At 42.4% G+C, this 20,118-nt stretch overlaps 1 protein-coding gene across 2 annotated transcripts in view; it reads left to right on the top strand.

Moving 5' to 3' along the window:
- Nucleotides 1-17,322: 17,322 nt before the first annotated feature.
- Nucleotides 17,323-20,118, top strand: part of Rhobtb3 (Rho related BTB domain containing 3) — a 56,218-nt gene continuing 53,422 nt past the window's right edge. The window contains exons 1-2 of one of the 2 annotated variants that reach the window (XM_051182763.1): nucleotides 17,323-17,588; nucleotides 17,687-17,912. In XM_051182763.1, coding sequence (XP_051038720.1) covers nucleotides 17,587-17,588; nucleotides 17,687-17,912 — 228 coding nt within the window. In that variant the 5' untranslated portion in view covers nucleotides 17,323-17,586. The remainder of the gene's footprint in view (nucleotides 17,589-17,686; nucleotides 17,913-20,118) is intronic. The other variant, XM_051182762.1, reaches the window with a different exon arrangement.

The following is a 20,118-nucleotide window of genomic DNA, read 5'->3' as shown; positions in this document are numbered from 1 at the left end:
GGATGGTGGTACAGCCCATCCCCCATCAGGGGCTTGAAAGACATTTTAAGGCAAACATGCTTGGGTCCTAAGGGAAAGGGTAGGCAACTCCATCTTTATAAACAGCTTCTTGGCTCAAACAGAGCAAGACAACTTACTAATACAATGAGTATTACAGATGGTGACAGTATCTGGGGTCTGGCTATGCGCGGATGAAGGGCAGTTGGAGAGTGGAGGGAGTGTGTGATAAATGCCTGTCTTGGATTTCAGAAGAATAGCGGGGTTCTTCAGGGGATCAGAAGAAAGGGCTCATTTCTGCATCTGGCCAAACAAAATTCCAGAAGGTAGACTGGAAAAGATTGGCAACAGGCAAAAGCCTGCATCAACACAGATGAGCAGAGTAAGTTTCAGAACAGGAAGTCACATGTTATACTAGTGATGTAAGAAAATGGGGCATGCTGGCTTCAGCGGGCTCTCCTTTTCACAAATTTTGCATCACTAACACCTTGATATTAGCTAATGGGCAATATTTGGTGACCACCTGCCCAGATTCGCTGAAGAAGATCCTTAAAGATCCAAATGTCTATATTCCTCCTTGGTATAGGAATCTAACAGAAAACATGAACCCTTGCATGTGATCATCTGTGTACCTATACAGAGAGGCATGTGATTCCTAAAAAGGAGCGAGGAGTGGATCTGTGACCATGACTACTGGATGACCCTCTTGTGAAATGCTTGCTGCTAGGCAGATAGATCACCAGTCTTTGAAAAATGACCAAAGCTGACATCAAAAGAGTCAACTTCAGAAAATGGATCAAGGCAAAAATTGGCTTAAGGCTATTTGCTCTGAAAAAAAAAAATAGTGTTTCTGTTACATTGCAGTGATGCCACAAATGTGGTTAAGATGTTTCAATGTACGAAAGGTCCCCAGAATCAAACTGACACATACCCTGGGCACTTCATAACTGTTTGTTGAATTGAAGACAGTAACGGGGGAAAAATGTTGGGTGTGTAGAAGTTGTGACTCCCCTCTGACTGTTAGATCAGGATCACAGTTTGCTTAGTGTCATCATGTGCCCTGCCTTAGCATAGCCTCTGCCCCCTAGTGTGATTTATTTGCAGACTCTTTACAAAAATAATGATTGTGGACTTGCAACACTGAGGAGTGAGCTTCGGAAGAAGCAAGTTCAGAGAGGCGATGCAGTCCTGTCATGCTGTCTGCCCAGCTGGCCTCTCCCTATAACATTTCTAGCCCGATTGTTTAGAACAGCAATTTCGCTGGCCTCTCCCTATGACATTTCTAGCCCGATTGTTTAGAACAGCAATTTCATTTAAATCAATTTGACTTTCTTCAGTAAAAAAAACCCAGAGGCCACGAAAGGGTTTCTTATTACTCTGATTATGAGTATGATTACATAATCAGAGTAATAAGAAAGAACTGAGTTATGTATTAGAGCAGAGCACATTAAACCCTGGCCTGGAAGTGCCACCTAACCCCAAGTCTCAACCTGTGGGTCGAGACCCTTTTGGGGTCACATAGCAGATATCTTGTGTGTCAGACAGTTATGATATGATTCATAACAGTAGCTATAACTACAGTTATGAAGTAGCAATGAAATAATTTTATGGTTGGGGGTCACCACAGCATGAGGAACTGTATCAAAGGGTCACAGCATTGGGAGGATTAAGAACCACTGCTCTAGACAATCTCTACCTGTTGTGAGGAGAGGGGCAGCCGCACTGTCTGAAAGCTACAGAGAGTGAAGATTGAAATGCTCACTGACACAGCAGGGAGAAAAGTAATCTCTGCTTAAAAAACAAAACAAAACAAACAAACAAACAAAAAACCAACAAGAAAACCAGAGCTGTTTGTTGGCATTCTGCCATGCTTTATTGCTCTTGTGTTGTACCAAGGTTGCATATTTCTGCACATCTTACTTCTCAGCATAGACGTTTCTGCAGCTCTGAAGTTAGGTATAATATCTGTGAAAACACATCTCCCTCTAACATGACAAATATCCCAATAGCAATTACTGGTGGTTACTTTGATTCGGTTCACCCACAAGCAGTTAGCTTCCTGTTAGCCAGTTCAACGAAAATACCGTTTCTTGCTAGATTCACCTGATGCAAAAGGGTTTCTGGCCCCTCAGAATTCAAGTGAGCTCATTACCATTTGCCAGACTCCATAATAGCAAACCAAAGTACATGAAAGAGAACTCGCAGCAACACAACATCCTTAAGTGTACCGTTGGTGATCTGATGCTTATTTTATTTGGTCGGTTGTTTGTATGAGATAGGATCTTAATATGTAGGCCTGGCTGCCCTGTAACTCCCTATGTAGATGAGACTGGCCTAGAATTCACAGAGTTCCACTTTCCTTTGTCTTTCTAATGCTGAGATTAAAGGTGTTTATCACCTTCCCAGGAAGATATTTGTTTTCTATTTGATGTGTATGATTGTTTGCTATGAGTATGTCTGTGCACCACTTGTATGCTCGGTACCCACAGAGGCCAGAAGACTTCAGGTCTCCTGTATCCTTGGAGTTACAGGTGGTTGTGAGCCACCACGAAGGTGCTGGAAACTGAGCCTGTATCCTCCCCAAGAGCAGCCATCTCTGCAGCCCCCACTTTTACATTAAGTCAGTGAGGATCTACTGTGACCCAAGTGCAAACACTCACGAAGACTCGGAGCATGTTTATGCTTGCGGCATGCTGCTTCTGCTGCAGCCTGGGTAGAAGTTCGGGAGTGGAGAGTTGGAGAATTGATGCAGGTATCCAGTTGGAGATGCTTCCAAGGACAAGTTCCAACATCTCTGCTTCCTAATGGAATCAGTCTAGAGGCACTTTCTTTGGGTGTTCACAGAAAAAAGGTCTGTTATTTTCCAACACAGATTGAAGCCTGGCCCTAAAACAGGCAGGAACTTATGTAACACAAAAATATCTTGAAGGAGAACCTTTAAGAAGCCTTTCCTTAGCAGAAACAGCAGAGGCCCTGTGGGCTCTGAAATGTTTCCTGCTGAGGAAGCGCTCTGGATCTGGCTACCTTAGAGAAAGAAATGTATAGCTGGAGAAAGGAAAGAAGATTACCCAAATCCGGATGTTTTAATTTGATGAGTGATTATCAGTAAAAGATTACACCAGAATTCAAGATTAATGTTTAAAACTAGCATTTATTTACTAAAGTTTTAAAATTTTTTATTTTATGTGTATGGGTGTTTTGTTTATATATGTATCTACACCTCATGGGCATGCAATGCCCCTGGAGGCCAGAAGGGGTCAGCAGATTCCCCTCCCCCCAGTTGGAGCCGCAGACAGCTGTTGGATACCACATGAGTACTGGGCCATGTGGTTACTGGGACTTGAAGGAGCCATCTCTCCAGCCCCCACTGATTAAAACTTTAATGTAGCTTTGAGGGGGAAAAGAAGAGAATGTTAGTGAGAATATGAGAGCATGCCTGAGGAGATTATCAAAGAGGGAACCAAACAGTAAGCCGACAAAGCAAACACAGGTCATTAGATGTGCCCCCAGGTTTTTTGTTTACTTTGTTTTGCTTTTACTTTCTTCTTCTTTTTGGACACAGGATCTCTTGTAGCCCTGTCTGGACCTTTCCCTGTTTATCCAAGGCTGTCCTTGAACTCCTGATCCCCTATCAAGCCTTGCTAAGATAAATACAAAAAAAAAAAAATGAAATGCCTTTGCCAACTTAACATTTAATGGCATCAGCTGGGGTCTCAGAAAGATGTTTCAGTTGCTAATTACTGTAAACTTCAGTACAGGATTGTAGGTTCCAAAGTGTTGTGTCAGGGCACAGGGGTCAGGTGAACTGGGTTGTGATGGTTTTGAATGAGAGGAAGAGAAACAGGGACCTGGCATTGTAGAGCTTAGAGTTCCCTTAACAAGCCAGAACTACAGCGAGCACCCAGAGAACCTGCCATTAGAAATGGCACAATGGCTACTTCAGTCACAGTAACAGCCAGAGTGCAATAAGGGTGAAAACAAAACAAAACAAAAAAACCCCATCTATTTGTAGTGTATTAGAGTTCTCAAAAGAAGGCTAATGGTAACGTTTTATATCATTTAAAGATAACACCTCATGTTTCGGGATGAGTACAAGTTAAAAACGTCAAAAAACATGAAATAAATGAACCCCATCACTGGGACTGATAGCCATACTTACATAGCTGGGAAGTACATTTTATAGTAGGGAAGGGTTTTCAGCTCTTCAATGGCTGAATAATAGAGCTGGCATCTTATAGGCTATGCCACCAGAGTCCTTTGAAGTTTAACACTTTGAAAAATGCTAGGAGACCTAATTTGAAGGAGGACATGTTCTGTAACTTATGTAATAATGTCTACATTACCTATCTACATTTAACACAGTGGCTGATTGTGTTTTTCAAAGAGAGGTGCAACTTTGCTAGATCTTTTCTGAAGGGGGTCAGAGTGACTGGGTGTGCATGTGACAAGAACTTGCATTCTCCTGTGGCTATTACAAAAACAAAAACAAAAACAAAAAAAAAGAACACAGTTGAAAGTACAAATCACAAATCTTTGGAAGAAACCCACAATGCAGAAACAAAATGCAGTTGCAGGCATCTACTGGAAGACCACTCTAGAGATCAAATGAGTTAAGTTGGCCTTCCTTAGGCCTACCCAAAGACTTTCAAGGCAGATGTCTGACCTTGATAAATGAATTTACTGTTCCTAATGAACAACTTGCAAGCTCTTAATGACTGGGTGGCTAATCTCATGCTTTTGTATGTAAATTTACAAACATTATCTCTCATTAGATTAGTTAAAACAATATGAATACAGTAGTTCTCCCACAAGGGCTGAAATTCTAGGCAAGAAGGTCTGCAGTTTATCTGTGCTAACTGCGCCCCCTCCCTTTTTCCTCCCGTTGCTCAGCTTCTTTCATCTTAAAGCCAGCCCAGTCCTCTGTTCAGCTTCCGGGAGGGCGTGGCTTCAGGGTGTCCTTTGAGCTTGCCTCTAGAGCAAGGCTGAAGGCAGCAGCTGGCAAGCTTCAAGGGTTTTGACTGAACACTCCATGAGAAGGGAATTTTAGACAGCTTCCCGAGAGAGCTTTATAAATCACACTGTTACATTGCTGTAGGACATTATGAACACAATGAAGCGTGCTGAAAGAGAAAAGCTTCAATAGATGAGATAATTATAAATGATTATTTGAATAAAACATTTATTAATACAGTGATGCAGATACAACTCCATTGATAGAGTGCTTATCTAGCATGTATCAAGCCCAGGGTTTGATACCCAATGCCATATGTGCTAGTAGGCAGGGTGGTATGTGCCTATAATCTTAGCATTTGGGAGGTAGAGGCAGGTTTAGAAGTTCAAGGTCATCCTCAGCTACATAGTGAGTGTGAAGCCAGCCTGGGGTATATGAAACCCTGTCTCAGAAGGAAAAGTAGATATGTATGATGTGTACACACACACACACACACACACACACACACACACACACACACACACACTAATACAGAATATGTTTCTTTAAAATGTTACTCTTAATACAGTCTTGTAAGTAGAACAACTGAATGTGTCCAATTGGCTTTAATTTTTGGTTGATGCCATGATGTGGCCATGCCAGCATCTGATTAATTTGTTTATTTGAAGGTGCTCTGAGGGTTCACACGGGCGTGCGGCTTCAATGGAAGAGCTGCTTCATTAGCTAGCTTGCTATATGTGACATTTATTTTTCAGTTCCAACAAAAAGTTTGGTTGGCATTTGATAAGCACATTTCCATCTTGCTTATGTGTCCAGCAAACTAATCAGAAGGTGCTAGACACTTACACTTTTATTCTACTATTTACTTATTTGCTAGGGAGGGCACAGGTCTCGGGTTCATGAGGAAACAGAGACAACTTGAAGGAGCTGGTTCCCTCCTTCCCTTGTGGGGGTCCTGGGAATCAAAGGCCTCTAGGCTTGGCAGCAAGCTCCTTTAATAGCCTAGCCACTTCTCTGACCTGCATTTTTAGCTTTTTTTCATTCAGACTCCCAATGTCCACTGAAATTCTATTTGGAAAAATGTTTAAGGGAATTAGGAAAATGCTGGAAGGTGTGAGGACATTGTATGTGCTGTCACCAATCACAAAAATAAAAAAATGAAGGAAAGTGGGGTGGAGAGATGACTAGTCAGATAAGAACGCTGCCTGCTCGCCACAGGACCCAAGTTCAGCTTCCAGCCCCTACAGAGAGGCTCACAAGTGTTTATAACTAGGCTCCAAGAGATTGATTCATACTCTCTTCTGGTCTCTGTGGATACCAGGCAGGCAAGTGATACACAGAAATACAAACAGGCAAAGCATCAATATACAGAAAATAGAAATATATTAAAAACAACTTTAAACAATGAGGAAAGTATTTCCAAGCATCCACTTAGCATTGTGAGTAAGGGCCCAGGCACTGGGCCAGTCACCTGAGTCTGAGTCTCAGCTCCTTCACTCACTGCTTGAGTAAGTCACTTAATGTGTCTGAGCCCTGATGTTTTCTCCTACAAATTAGATAGCAACAGACCCTACTCCAGGGATTGTGTAAATTATAAGTCAGTAGTGAAATGTACATAATGTAGTGTCAGACATACACTACATGATACATCATTATATAAAGAGCATAGTATCTAAAGAATAAAGGGAGAATTCTCATGCTCTAGGGGGTGGATAAAAATCATTTTTGAAATCAGGTGACTGTTACCTGTCCATACCCTGTGATTTAGCAGACTCACACATACGTATTTAAAGAAAAGGGACCTGACAAACTTGTTTAGAGCATGCGAAAGTCAGAAACAACCCGCACAACCACCCAACCCCCCGCAGCAGGATAGACAACCGGTGCTCTTCTGCAATGGAAGGCATGAACACAGCTCAGGTAATGGCTGAACCCTACAACGACAAGGAGCAGAGGAGAGTGTGGTGTCCTGCTATGGATGGACAGCTAGGCTGTTTTCAGTTTCTGGCTGATATGAATAGAGCAGCAATGGATATGGTCAACCATGAGTCTGAGGCCAGCCTAGGTAAAGAGTGAGATCCTGTCTCAAAAAGCAACAAACAAACAGGCAAAAGTTCCCACAAATCCATCAGTGTTCACACTTACAAAGACACAGAACACAACTTAGTGTTTAATTTTGAAAAACAAATTTCGAAGGATATGGAAGAAAATCTGCCATCTGTATTAGAGATTTCTTTTAAGATCACACACACACAAAAAATTGTATTTTGTGATTGAAACACAATCCAGTAAAAACCACAATGCAGCAGAACCTACTGAACACCACAAAGTGGAAAATATTAAAAATAAGCTTTCAGTTAGCTTGCAACTTCCCACACTGCTGTCCTTATACTTGTGACTCGTGTCTAGCAAAACTTTCTGTGCATGTTTTGAAGGTCTTTGCTGACAAAGGAATGCTGGGTTGTTTTTTTTCCCCCGTTTGTATTCAATTTATTATTTCAGACATTTTTATCTTGGCAAGAAGGAAACTATTTCCCCAGTGGTATGTTGCCTCCTGGCTTTCATTTTCAAGGAAGTTCTAAAAAGCCTTTTTTAGCATTCCCTACCAGACACTTTCTATCAAATCACTGGTTTCAGTGTACAAGACTCACACATGCTAGAAACAGTCTTGGATCTTGTCTTTGTGTTTGCATATTAGTTTAAATGATTACTTAAATATTAGCAATACAGAATATCATTATTAATTTTAATACATACTTAGGGTAAAGTCAGTGTCAGCAAAAGTGGACATAGGGCCATGAAGACGGCTCAGTGGGTAACCGGCTTGTTGCTGATGCTCATAGACTGAGCTTGACCTCCCAGGACTCTCATTATAGAGAGGGAGGAGAGAACTGACCTGCAAGTTGTCCTCCGAGTCCTACATGTGGGATGCATGCTGGCCTTCCTCCTCAAGTAAATAAATATGTGACTGTAATTGTTTAATATAAATTCATACTTAAAACAGTGTTCTCTGAGAACATTTGCTATGACATTTTCAGATCTTATTAGACATTTATTTACTCTCTCACACATATTCTCTCTAGCTCTCTCTCTCTCTCTCTCTCTCTCACACACACACACACACACACACACACACACGGTAGAGCAGATGCAGCAGCACACACACGGTAGAGCAGATGCAGCAGCACACACACGGTAGAGCAGATGCAGCAGTTAGAGAAAACTGTTCTCCTACCAGGTGGGTGCACCCTCAATGGAACTCAGGTTGTCAGCCTCAGTGGGAAAGACTTCCAATTGCTGGCCTTGTTTTGTTTTTAACTGTTTTGCTTTTAATTACTGTGTGTGTCTCTCAGCCTGTGAGAAAAGCTACCCTGATATAGGTATGATAATGGCACACATTTTTTTTAAATATTTATTTATTATGTATGCAATGCTCTGCCTGCATGAATGTCTGAACATCAGAAATGAGACACCATGTGGTTTCTGGGAATTGAACTCAGGACTTCTGGAAGAGTAGTCAGTGCCCTTAACCTCTAAGCCATCTCTCTACATGTTTGATGTCACCATTGGGAAGGCAGAAGCGGGCAGGTAGCTCTCTGAGTTCAAAGCCAGCTGGGTTTATAGAGTGTGTTCCAGGACAGCCAGGATTACCCAGGGAAACCATGTATGGGCAAGCAGGGGCTACTTCAATTGTGTTTGGGTTTGTTCTTGTTTTTTGTTTCTGTATACTGGACTACTCTTAACCCCCTTAGCTACACACTGAAGCTGTGAAGTGGTACTCTATGTGGAAAGGGCCAAGTGTCTTCCTTGACTGCCTGTCCTGCCCTTGCCTTACAACAACGCCCACACCTGCACCCTGCCCACCAAAGGATCAAAGGTACCATTACCTGCCCCTTCACTCAATATTAGTGCAGCTTAACTCTTCTCCTTCAAAAGCATGTGCGCGCACGTGTGTGTGTGAAAATATGTATTTATGAACAGAATCCTGTTTGATGGAAATGGCCAGAACACTCCAGTATCTAAAGGAGACTGCAGTGCGGCTGCCCTGATGCTCCTTTACAAGACAGCACAGCTAACACCTACCTCACCTGCCTGAGGAGACTCCAGCCCTCTGCACAAACCTAACTCCCCAGAACATGATGGGAAACTTTTGTGCCAAGTCTAGCTCTCCATGCCTGCCAGTAACACTTGCTTCCTCTCTAGTCACTCAGGCACCAGCTTGCTTTCAAGAAACTACGGAACCTTACAGTAATTTTTACAACCTGGAGATTGTTAGCAGCTCCCTGAGCTGTCTCACAATATGTTACATCTTGTTCTCAAACGAAGATATCTAACAGAGCGAATGCAGAATGAGGACATCTCAGCCATTATGAAAGGAAAAAAATGATTGTTTCAGATGGCAGCCCTCCCTGTGTGTTCCCCAGAGGTCTTAAAGTTGGGGATGAATAATAATCTAATGTGTTACAACTTGTTTCAATTCATTCTTGTAAATGTTATATTTTTAAGGTACTGATAGAAAGCTACAAACAGATACACTAAGTAAAAACTTTTAAGTAAAAGAGAAACAACAACCAAAAAGTGATCTTAATATACAGAAAGCGTCTTTAAGATATCTGAGAATAGACCATCTGTGACACTCTATTAGCCAAGACAAGTAACAGAGCTATTATAGCAATTGACCTCAAAATGTCTGCCTGAACCCAAGAAAGATGTATTTGTCACTCATACCACAGTGCCTGCTGTGAAGAGGCTCTGCTACAAGCTCCACATTGTGGTGCCAAGGTCTTCAAACACGTGGCTTCAAGGTTGAACCAGCTTCAGCAGGCTGGCCGATGGAAGGGCAGAAGTGGAGGAAGCATTGTGTGTGTGTGTGTGTGTGTGTGTGTGTGTGTGTGTGTGTTTAAAGTTTTTAAGTTTTCATTGCTTTGTATTGAAGACATTTTACTTAATATTCATACATGCATATGTGTTTAGATCACACCTACCCCTTTCCCTCTCTGTGAATACCCCTTCCCTCTCAACTTCATGTTTTCTCTCTAACCCCCCCCCCATCCTTACTGAGTTCACTTACTGTTGTCTGTATGTGCATAGGTGGGACCATCTACTAGAATTTGGGTAGCCTCTCAGGGCCCACATCCCTGAAGAAACCCAATTCTCCCAACGGCTCTCTGGCAGCCATCAGTTGCCAATAGCTCCTCAGATAGGGGTGGGATTTCATGAACCCCTCCCCCATCTATGCTGTGATTTTCAATAGCTTGATCTTGTCCATGTCTTGTGCATGCAGTCCTAGCTACAACTGCTGTGCTGTCATGTCTGACATCTTGCTACTGAAATCTACTTCCTCTCTCTAAGCCTCTGTCTAGCTCCACTTCTGTGATGATCCCTAAATTTGGGATGAGGAAGTGGATGCGGATGCTGCATTTAAAGCTGAGCACTCCATGGTCCCTTAGTCTCCGCATACTGATCTATTGTGAGTCTCTCTGTTGTCATCTACTATAAAAAAGCTCCTCCCATGAGGGTTGAGAGATATACTACTGATCGATGGGTATAAAGATAAGAACCAAGGGAAGTTTGTCACTATGTCCTGATGGGAGATGTCATTCTGTAAAGTACTGTTGGCAAATAGGAAGGCAAGATAGGTGGGACTAGGAGACAAGGAGGAATCTGGGAGAGTAGAGGAGACTCAAGATGTAGAGACTTGAGAGAGAAGAGGTCTGGACCCTTTCTCTGGTAAGATAAGACCAGGTGAAAAAACTTATATTAATGCAACGGGTTAATATTTAAGACAGAGCTAGCCAATAAGAAACACTAGTAACAGGCCAACAACTTTATATCTAATACAATGTCTCCTTGTGTTATTTGGGGGCTGATGCTGCTGTGGGACCAGGCTGGCGGGGAAAACTGCTCTTAACAAAATGGGTGCCTGCAACATGGGTACTAAGAACTTCCACTTAAAAGGTAACAAAAGCTTAATAAAGGATTTCAGAAACAAAGTAACAGAGACAAGTCTTCTTGGTAGCCAAATTTTTTCTCAGGTGGGCTCTGTTTTTGCTAGAGACAAGCATTGCTCCTTTAAGGGAGGTTTCCTGACTAGGCATAAATGGCAAACCCTGCTAACAAGTTAATGGTGTGTACAAGAGCTGGCAATGGCAGTGACCACATCTCCACGCCCACAGCATGCTGCTGGATGGCAGCGTAGACAAAGGCAGTGAGCACAGTGCTCACTGTCAGTGGTAAATTAACCCTGCCAGCTTGGATAGACTGTGGCTAAAACAGCCATGGCTTTCATTTTAGCAATGTTGTTTAGCTGATAAAAGACTGGTGGCCAGAAAAATATAAAGATTTACAGTAAAGGCAGATTCAGATAAAGAAAAACCTCTAAAGGTTTACAGTGTGTTTTAAAATATACTTAGGTTTGGGAGAGAAAAAGAAACAGGATAAAGTGGTTTAAAAAAATATTAAGAAAGAAAAGTAGCTGAGTGTGGTGGCACACACCTTTAATTCTAGTACTGGGGAGGCAGAGGCAAGCAGATCTCTGTGATTTCAAAGAGAACCTGGTATACAGAGTTAATTCCAGGAAAGGCAAAAGTTGCACAGAGAAACCTTGTATGAAAAAATGAAAAAATAAAAGTAGAAGAAAGTGAAGACGGAAAGCACACAGAGAGTCTGGATACTGTATGCTATTGTGTTGTCTTTGTATTGTTTGACTGTTAAGGAAATAGCAACAACTGTTAAAAGAAATGCTGCTGGATTCATCCAATTTATATATTCTAAAAATGCTTTGACTTCAAATTTAAGACTAAGGGCAGGTTACTGGGAAAAAGAATTTCTATTTTTGTTTCCACAGAAAATAAAAAAGCTATGGATTCCTTCCAGACTAATATGATTTGATCAAGTAAGATCCCCTGAAGCAGTGTTCCATATGATACAACATTCAAAACAGCTGGGACAAGGTAGCCTTGCAGAGCACTACAACCAGGATTTTTGTGCCTTCTTAGGATCCCCAAGACAGCACCCCCTATCAGCAGGAAGCAGTTTGGAAAAAACGACACCCAAATTCCCAAATACTGTTTGTAAATGTTTGTTTTCATTTAAATGGGGTGGGTTATAAATGATTAATGATCACAACCAATCTCTTTTTAAAGGTAAAAAGGGAATTATGGTATAGAAATGAATACTTTGTTTTGGAATGGATTTTCATTTATTGATAAAATTTAAGATCAATTTTGTGATATGTATATATTGCCTCTTGTTTAGGTATTGTGTTTATATAGCTCATTTAGAAATGTAATGTACAATTTAGTACAGATTATAGATAGTTATCTATAATAGTCAAAACTTATAGTGTTAGTTAGGTTTTCTAGATATACAGAATGTATTTGAGATGGATAGGCATTCTTCAAACCTTTCAGAGACCTACAGAATATGACTTTTAAAATGGTTTAGGGTTTTTCTTAACAGTGAGGCACAACTGCTCCTTGCAATACCACCTGCATCAGAAAGAAAGATGGACATTGAAGAAACTCGTTTTGGAGTTTACTTCCAATATGGCAAGACTAGCCATTTGGGCAAGATACTGCTCTTGTCTGGACTGTTTGACCTTATGCTGTATAAACTGGACATGCAAGACCCACAGGAAAGTGATGCTGATACAAGATGGATGTTGCTACAAAGTTCTTGCTTCATGGAAGAGTCTGCCAGACAGTCTACAGGACACAGAGAAAAGCAACTGAGAAACTGCCAATACAGGTAGACAGTTTAAAATTTTCCTGCATTGCTTAGGAGTCTGCCAGACACACTATATGGCTGAAGACGGAACATTCGGGTGACTGACCATGCAGAGAGTTGTCTCTGTCATTTCTAGAGTTTATATATTATCCTTCTGTGGTCTTTGAGGGAATTGAAGACAGATAGTTATGGTTATAGTTTTCCTTAGTTAGGATTAAAGATAAGTTATGTATAAGACTTTAGACTCACAAAGATAGGACAGATGATGGAATATTTTCTTTAAATCTTGCTAAATGTTAATGGACTAGATATTGTTAACTGTGGTTATTATTTGATAACTTTTGTTATATATTTTACTATGTTAAAGTTAAAGCCCTTCTTTTTATTTTAGACAGAAAAGAAGAGATGATGGGAGATATCATTCTGTAAATATGTTTCTCTTATTGGTTAATGAATAAAGCACTGTTGGCAAGTAGGAAGGCAAGATAAGTGGAACTAGGAGGCAAGGAGGATTCTGGGATATGTAGTAGAGGAGAATCAAGATATAGAGACTTGAGAGAGAAGAGGTCTGGACCCTCTCTCTGGTAAGATAAGACCATGTGGAAACACTTAAATTAAAATGGGTTAATATTTAAGACAGAGCTAGCCATTAAGAAACACTAGTGACAGGCCAACAGCTGTATATCTGATACAATGTTTCTGTGTGTTATTTGGAGGCTGATGCAGCTGTGGGACCAGGCTGGTGGGAAAACTGCTTGTAACAATGTCCATTTAGCAGGATGACAATAATATGTTCTCCTCTAGGGCCTATGACCTAGCCAAGGACTGGCTTTGGCCTTGCTAATGGTAGGGACCAGGCATCAGATCCATCTTGCAGAGAGGGCATTCAAACCCTGTGCTTGGTTACTCTGAAAACATTCAAGCCATTGTGTACATATTTTGCCAGGCCAGCCATTATTGTAGCACACTGGGTCCACAGGTGTATAAGGCTGTTGATGACTTTCCTCTCCCAGGAGTATGCATAGAACCTTTTAGTATCAAGAAACTTAACCTGTAGGAATGAAACTTCTGGGCAATACTATCTTAGTTCCTCCATATGCATAACTCCAGTATGTGGTGTCTTTAGAAATAGGTTCTTATCATTAAGTTGGGGAGGGTAACTAAGAGTAATGGCCACAGCCTATAATGCTTGGGGAGGTCTATGGGAACCCATTGACCAACACCTCAAAAAGAAGTAACCCATACCTGACACTGGGGTTTTTATTTGATAGCCTATGGTGTCTGGGGGAGGTACCATACCCTTTGTGGGATCACACATTTTTTTTTTTCTATTTTCTTTTTGATTTGTTTTTTCAAGACATGGTTTCTTTGTGTAGCCTTGGCTGTCCTAGAACTAGCTCTATAGACCAAACTGGCCTTCAACTCTCAGAGATCCACCTGCCTCTGCCTCCTATGTGCTGGAATTAAAGGCGTGTACCACCACTTCCCAATGAGCATACCTTTTCTTAATTGCTCATCAGGATTATATGTCATTGGGGTGAATGAATCACACGGCTGAACATATATCCAGAAAGTTTAGAAAATTCATTTATTTATCTTGGAAGTGAAAATGGGTTTGGTGAGCATCTAGCGGTCCCGTAGATAGAAGGGTGTTACACAAGCTGTTAGGGACAAAGCCTGGGCCTTGGCAGCTCTAACCATTCCCAAGTAGGTCAAGTAGACAGACAAGTAATGCTGAAAAGCAGAGACAGGATTATTCACTGTGACCACCCTAGGAAAACAAATAAATAAAGAGGTCTGTTGGCTCCCCGAGTCCATCTTCAGGCTCAGACGTGAGGTTCAGGTTTAAACAGAGGGCAAGAGTGGTATGCACCTGGCCACAGTGTGGTCTCCTCCCCATCAGCATTGTCTCAGTTCCAGTTTTTCCTGAAAGCTTGACTCAAATTGTCTGAACTCATGAAATCTCTTCCTGGTCACAAGTTCCTCGTCTAGCTGGCACTTTTACCCTTTCCTTCTCCCAGTAGGATTCTTGGGAGACATTCTTTGCCAAAGGGATCTCTTTAGAATGTCTTCACTCCAGCCAGGCAACTTCCTTGGAGATGGGAACTCAACTAGGATGCCTGGTCTATAGCCAGAGTATACAGACTCGCCACTCTGTGTTCCGCCGGTCTTGATATAGGAGCCTGGATGCAGCATCTTCATCTGCTATTGGAACAAACACCATGCCTGTTCTTTCTAAATTCCTTCCCTTCCAACCTTTCCCTCCAGATCTACCCAGGCTTTCCTTGCCTTACTCCTTCCTAATGATTCGTAGCACAGAGCTAGACATTTGCTGAACTTTTCATCCTGTCTCTGCATGTACCACTATTAACTATTGAGCACGTACGTTAGCTTATGTCAGGTTTATCAAGGAACCAACATATTTAAAAAAAATGGAGTACAGCATGTGAGATGTGTGTGTGTGTGTGTGTGTGTGTGTGTGTGTGGAGAGAGAGAGAGAGAGAGAGAGAGAGAGAGAGAGAGAGAGAGAGAATCTAGGAAGCTTCGACAGGCTTAGCTTCCCAAGAGCACAGAGGATGTCCTGTGTATCTTACTATCTTACTATTGCCCATGTCTACCCAGTCTGGTTAACACACTCAAAACTGGAGGAGAAAAAGAATGCTTTCTCCTCTTCCCAGTTACAGCTGGTGTCTTTTTTTGTGTGTTCCTATGCACTTTGTATTGTGGTTTAAGTAACAACAGAAAATTTACTATCTTAATCATGTTTTAGTGATTGGTACAAGTCACATTAACTATATGTACTTTCTTGTACAATTGATTGCTATAACTTTTTCATTTTCTAAAACTGAAAGTCTACAGTCATGAATAACACTCCTTCCCTGCCCCAGCTCCTGATACTCTGTCCTTCCTCCTATCCCTAAGACCATGGCTACTTTAGATAACTCATAAGTAGGATGATATAATACTCATCTTTTCGTGTTGGCTTATTTTGTATAGCATGATGTCCTTATGGCTCACCCATGGTTTAAGATATAACCAGTTTAGCTTCATTAAACATCTATGGGGTCAGCTACTCTGGAAGTTTGACATAGGAAGAATGCTTAGTAAGCCCCATTGTTCTAGACCATTTTGGACAATACAGTGAAAACCCATTTAAAAAAGTTCATCATATTTATGTGTCATATTTTCTTTACCTATTTATCTATTCTAGTGTCTTTGTGTTTGACTGTTGGGTCCTTGGAGGGGAATGCTGAGAAAAACATATTTTCTGTTGGTCCAAGAGGAAATATGACACAGCACATTTGAATCTTCCAAGATGGTTATTTCCAAAGACAAAAAGAAACTGTAGTTGAGTACAAAGGGAACTCATTTATTTGAGACAGGGTTTCACTATGTAATTCTGACCATTCTGCAGCCCACCATGTAGACCAGATTGGATTTTGCTTTTTTTTTTTTTTTTAACCACTGACTTTGTGATCAGAGTTATATGACTAATTACAGATATTTGGGACTCTGAGGAGGGAAGACTAAAAGTTAGTCTGGGCAACACAGGCAAAGCAATCTTGAGCAACAAGAAGGAATAATAAACAAACTATATAGAGAATGTCTCTGTCCTGCCCTACCTATGGACAAGAAACTAATACACTGTTTCAGCCCAGCAATACTAGTTCCTAATAAAAAGCTGCTGACCCTACTTCAGTCTTCCCAAGGCCGTTTCAAACACCCCCTGTCTCCCAAAACGGGTTCATTGAGAAAAAGGAAAAAACATCCAGTTTCAAAACAGAGCCAATAACTAGAAGGATAAACAAGAACGCTTTTAACAGGGTGTGGGGTGCTTGGGAGAATTTTAATGTTTATTGAGAAGCCCCAGAGTAAAGCACCAGCACTGTTACTGTGTTTTATATTGGAGGTGGTCTGGGGCCCTTTAAAAGGGGCATCTGCAAGCTTTATTTCTGTGTGTCATCAGGAAAGAATCGAAAGTATACTTCCATTAACATGGTCCTTATTTTTCAGTGAGCTATTATTAAATAATGTAACTGGAATGTGTACTGAAAAGAAGAATCCAAGTAAACCGCTAGAACTTTATTTTTTTTTTTAAAAAAAAAATCATATTAAAAATCCCGACGCTTTTAAATTCCGCAATTTTGGTTAAAGTATGCCAAGTATAGCCTTCAATAGTAAATGACCTTTCCAAAGCGACACCCGCAAATTAATTGGTGCGTGAACAAAGAACCTTTTCTGCAGCTTCATGAATGTTGGCTTTATTTTTATTATTATTTTTTTTACCTACCCAAGTAGGATTTTACAAAACAGCTGTAGCGCATGCTGACTACTGACAAAATGATAACACACTCCGGGTGAGGGCCAGCGGGGGCACAGGACCGCGGGATCGCCAGGGGGCTGCCCCCCAGCCGGGTTCCCGGCGGGGGCCAGGCCTCCCCTCCCCCGCTCCCGGCTCGGGTTTCAGCCTTCCGAGTTGAGCAAACTTGCTGCAGGCGGATTGGCGGCGAGCAGCTCCCGGGCTCCGGCGTCGTCCCCGCGCCCACCGCTCCTTTGTGTCCCGCGGCCGCCGCCCAGGCTTGGGGGGGGGGTTGAGGGGGAGTCACGGCGGGCAGCTCGCTCCCCTGCGCGGCGGACTCCCAGGGGACACGTGCGGGGCCCGGTCGCCGCGCGGCGGAGGCGGAGCCGGTGCAGAGGCGCAGCGGCCAGGGGCGGCGACCGGGGATCCGCAGCGCTGCCCGCGTCCCCGCCGGCCGCTCGCCCGGGCCCGCTCCGCTCAGCGTCGGCAGCGCCGCGGTGCAGGCGCGCGAGGGCCGCGGCCGGGGATGAGCTGACTGCGGGAAGAGCGTCGCCCCGGCCCCCGCGAGGTCGCCCGCTGCCGTCTCCCCGCCGCCCTGCCAGCCGCGATCATGTACGTACGCGTCGCGGTCCTACCACGGTCCGGGTCCCGGACGTGCCACGCGCCCTGGCTGCGCCCACCCGCTCACCGCGCCCCTCTCGGCCCCGCAGGTCCATCCACATCGTGGCGCTGGGGAACGAGGGCGACACGTTCCACCAGGACAGCCGGCCGTCGGGGCTCATCCGCACCTACCTGGGGAGAAGCCCGCTGGTTTCGGGAGACGAGAGCAGCTTGTTGCTGAACGCGGCCAGCACGGTCGCGCGCCCGGTGTTCACCGAGTACCAGGCCAGTGCGTTCGGGAACGTCAAGCTGGTGGTTCACGACTGTCCCGTTTGGGTAAGGGGCAGCGGCTGCGCGGTTGTCGTTTGGACCCCCTCTTTTCCTGACTGCCTGGCGAGAAGAGTTTTGCTTGATTTTTTTTTTTTTTACATTTTTGGCAAATCTCGTCCTTTGTTTCAATTTGGAGGTGGTGGGGCGGCCCAGTTAGAAAACACATCTGTAAAGTGGAAAGCTAGAAAGCCCCAGAGGAATGTGGAGCAGGCACTGTGCTTCACGAGTGTGACTTGTCCATTAGAAGACAGCTAAGGGTTGACTGGGCCAACCCCAAGGGACGGGTTACGAAGTTCCACTGGCCAAGAGTCATGTTTTCATGACCACCCTGTGGAGGATAGGGAGATGTGTTCTATAAATACCGCCCTTTACCGCTCAGCATAGGCAAAAATACTCCTCTCTGGGACAGGTCAGAAATAGTATGGAAAAAAGGAGAGAAAGGACAGGGTTTGAGAACTAATTTTAAACGGCTGGTTTGTAGATTATTGACTTCTGGAAAAATTTAGTTCTTAACGATGCAAATACACCTGTGTTGGCCTTTGTTTTTAGTGACTCATAAATCAGAAATACCACTAACGTTACTTAGCACTTGAAAAAAATCGTTATGTTTATGAGAGTTGAATGAAAGAAATCTGTTCTGACTCTTGAGTGTTTGATAAAAGGACAAAGGAGGCTTAGATATCTTCATCACACAGTAACACTATATTTCAAGTGTTTTTGTTTATTATTAAGCCTATGTTGCTTGCTAATAGTGTAGTTATATGTGTTTCAGCTGAAGATGAATATATATGAATGAAACATTTGGTGTCTCAACCAAGGCACAAATTATTTGTGATTCTTACATTCAAAGGCTTTTTTAATTTTTTTTATTTTTTAAATTGAGTCAGAGCTAAGGGGAACTAGCTTACTTTTGAACAGAAATGTGTAGGATGTACTGAGAAAAATTTCTTGAGTATATTTTGCTATTATGGGAAGAAGACACTCCTTTTACTGAAAATGTACAGTAATGAGCTAAAATAAATTTTAAGTTCACTTTTCAATTAAAAGGATGGACTTAGCCTTCAGGTATGACAGTGATGATGGTATCCAAAGACACCACTAGGGAGAACTTAAGGGCTGATGTCTGTGCAACCAAGTTCACTTCGGGCCCTTTTATTATGAAAGATTTAATGGTCTGCAATTATTACTTGTTCAACATACTGTAGAACAAATGTTTATAGTGGACTGAGGAAATAAATACAGAGAAAATAAAATAAGAAGACTTGGGGTATTGGGGCTGTTTGTCCTTATTTTTTAGGTTGAGTTGTTAACCCTTTCCTGCCTGTGTGCCTTTAGCAAAGAGCCACACATTTTATAAAAATAAACTAGATCAAACAAAATCTATGACACCAAGATGGTCACCAGGTACAATTTCCCAGAGTAGGATGAGTCTGCAGACACAGTGAGTTGTATGTGTAGAGTTAGTCACTATGAGCTGTTATTTCCCCTTGAACATAGTCAGTTCTGCCAGAAGTATGAAGATTGATGATACCATTCAGCTGCATTGGCGTAGGTTCTGAATCACAATATCAAACAACACTTTCAAACAAGGGAACTAATTTCCAATCCCGCGTTGCCACTGTGCGTGTTTTTTGGTAAATCTTTCACCTTCTCGTAGGCTTGTTTTCCTGTCTATCCTGGATCTGTGCTGAAGGGTAAAGTCCCAAGTGTGGAGGCTATAGATGCCAAAATTGATAGCTGCTATAATAAAGTGCATATTATAGCCTTAGTGCAGTCACGTATCACTTATATTAAGCATAGCATAGTTTCTCACATCAGTCAAAGTTTATACCAAAGTGAGACCTTCAGTGTACACAATGACCAAACAGGATGAAGTTCTTTGTAGGAACCCATGGTTTTTTTTTTTTTTTTTTTTTTTTTTTTTTTTTTTTTTTTTTTTTTTTGTAGATGAATTTGATTTTCCAGTGTGGCTCCAAGTTTTGCTGTTGCATAACATCCCAGTGCAATCCTGGAACTGTCTTACAAGGGTGGGACAAATGGATTTCCTCCATATTTCTAGAAGCCAGTGGAGCATTTTCTCTGTGACAGCTTAAAAAGAAACTTTGCCGGCTGCCTTGGAGTAGGAAGGAGCTGGGAGTGCTTCCTCTCCTGAGTTCCTCTCTGTAGATTGCCAGCCCTACTCGGGCTCCCTGCTGTCTCTATGTACTTGATG

This window comes from Phodopus roborovskii, unplaced genomic scaffold (genome assembly GCF_943737965.1).
Source record: "Phodopus roborovskii unplaced genomic scaffold, PHOROB, whole genome shotgun sequence".
Classification (NCBI taxonomy): Eukaryota; Metazoa; Chordata; class Mammalia; order Rodentia; family Cricetidae; genus Phodopus; species Phodopus roborovskii.
The sequence above is the reverse complement of the archived record's forward strand: the minus strand, read 5'-3'. Positions and strand labels throughout refer to the sequence as shown.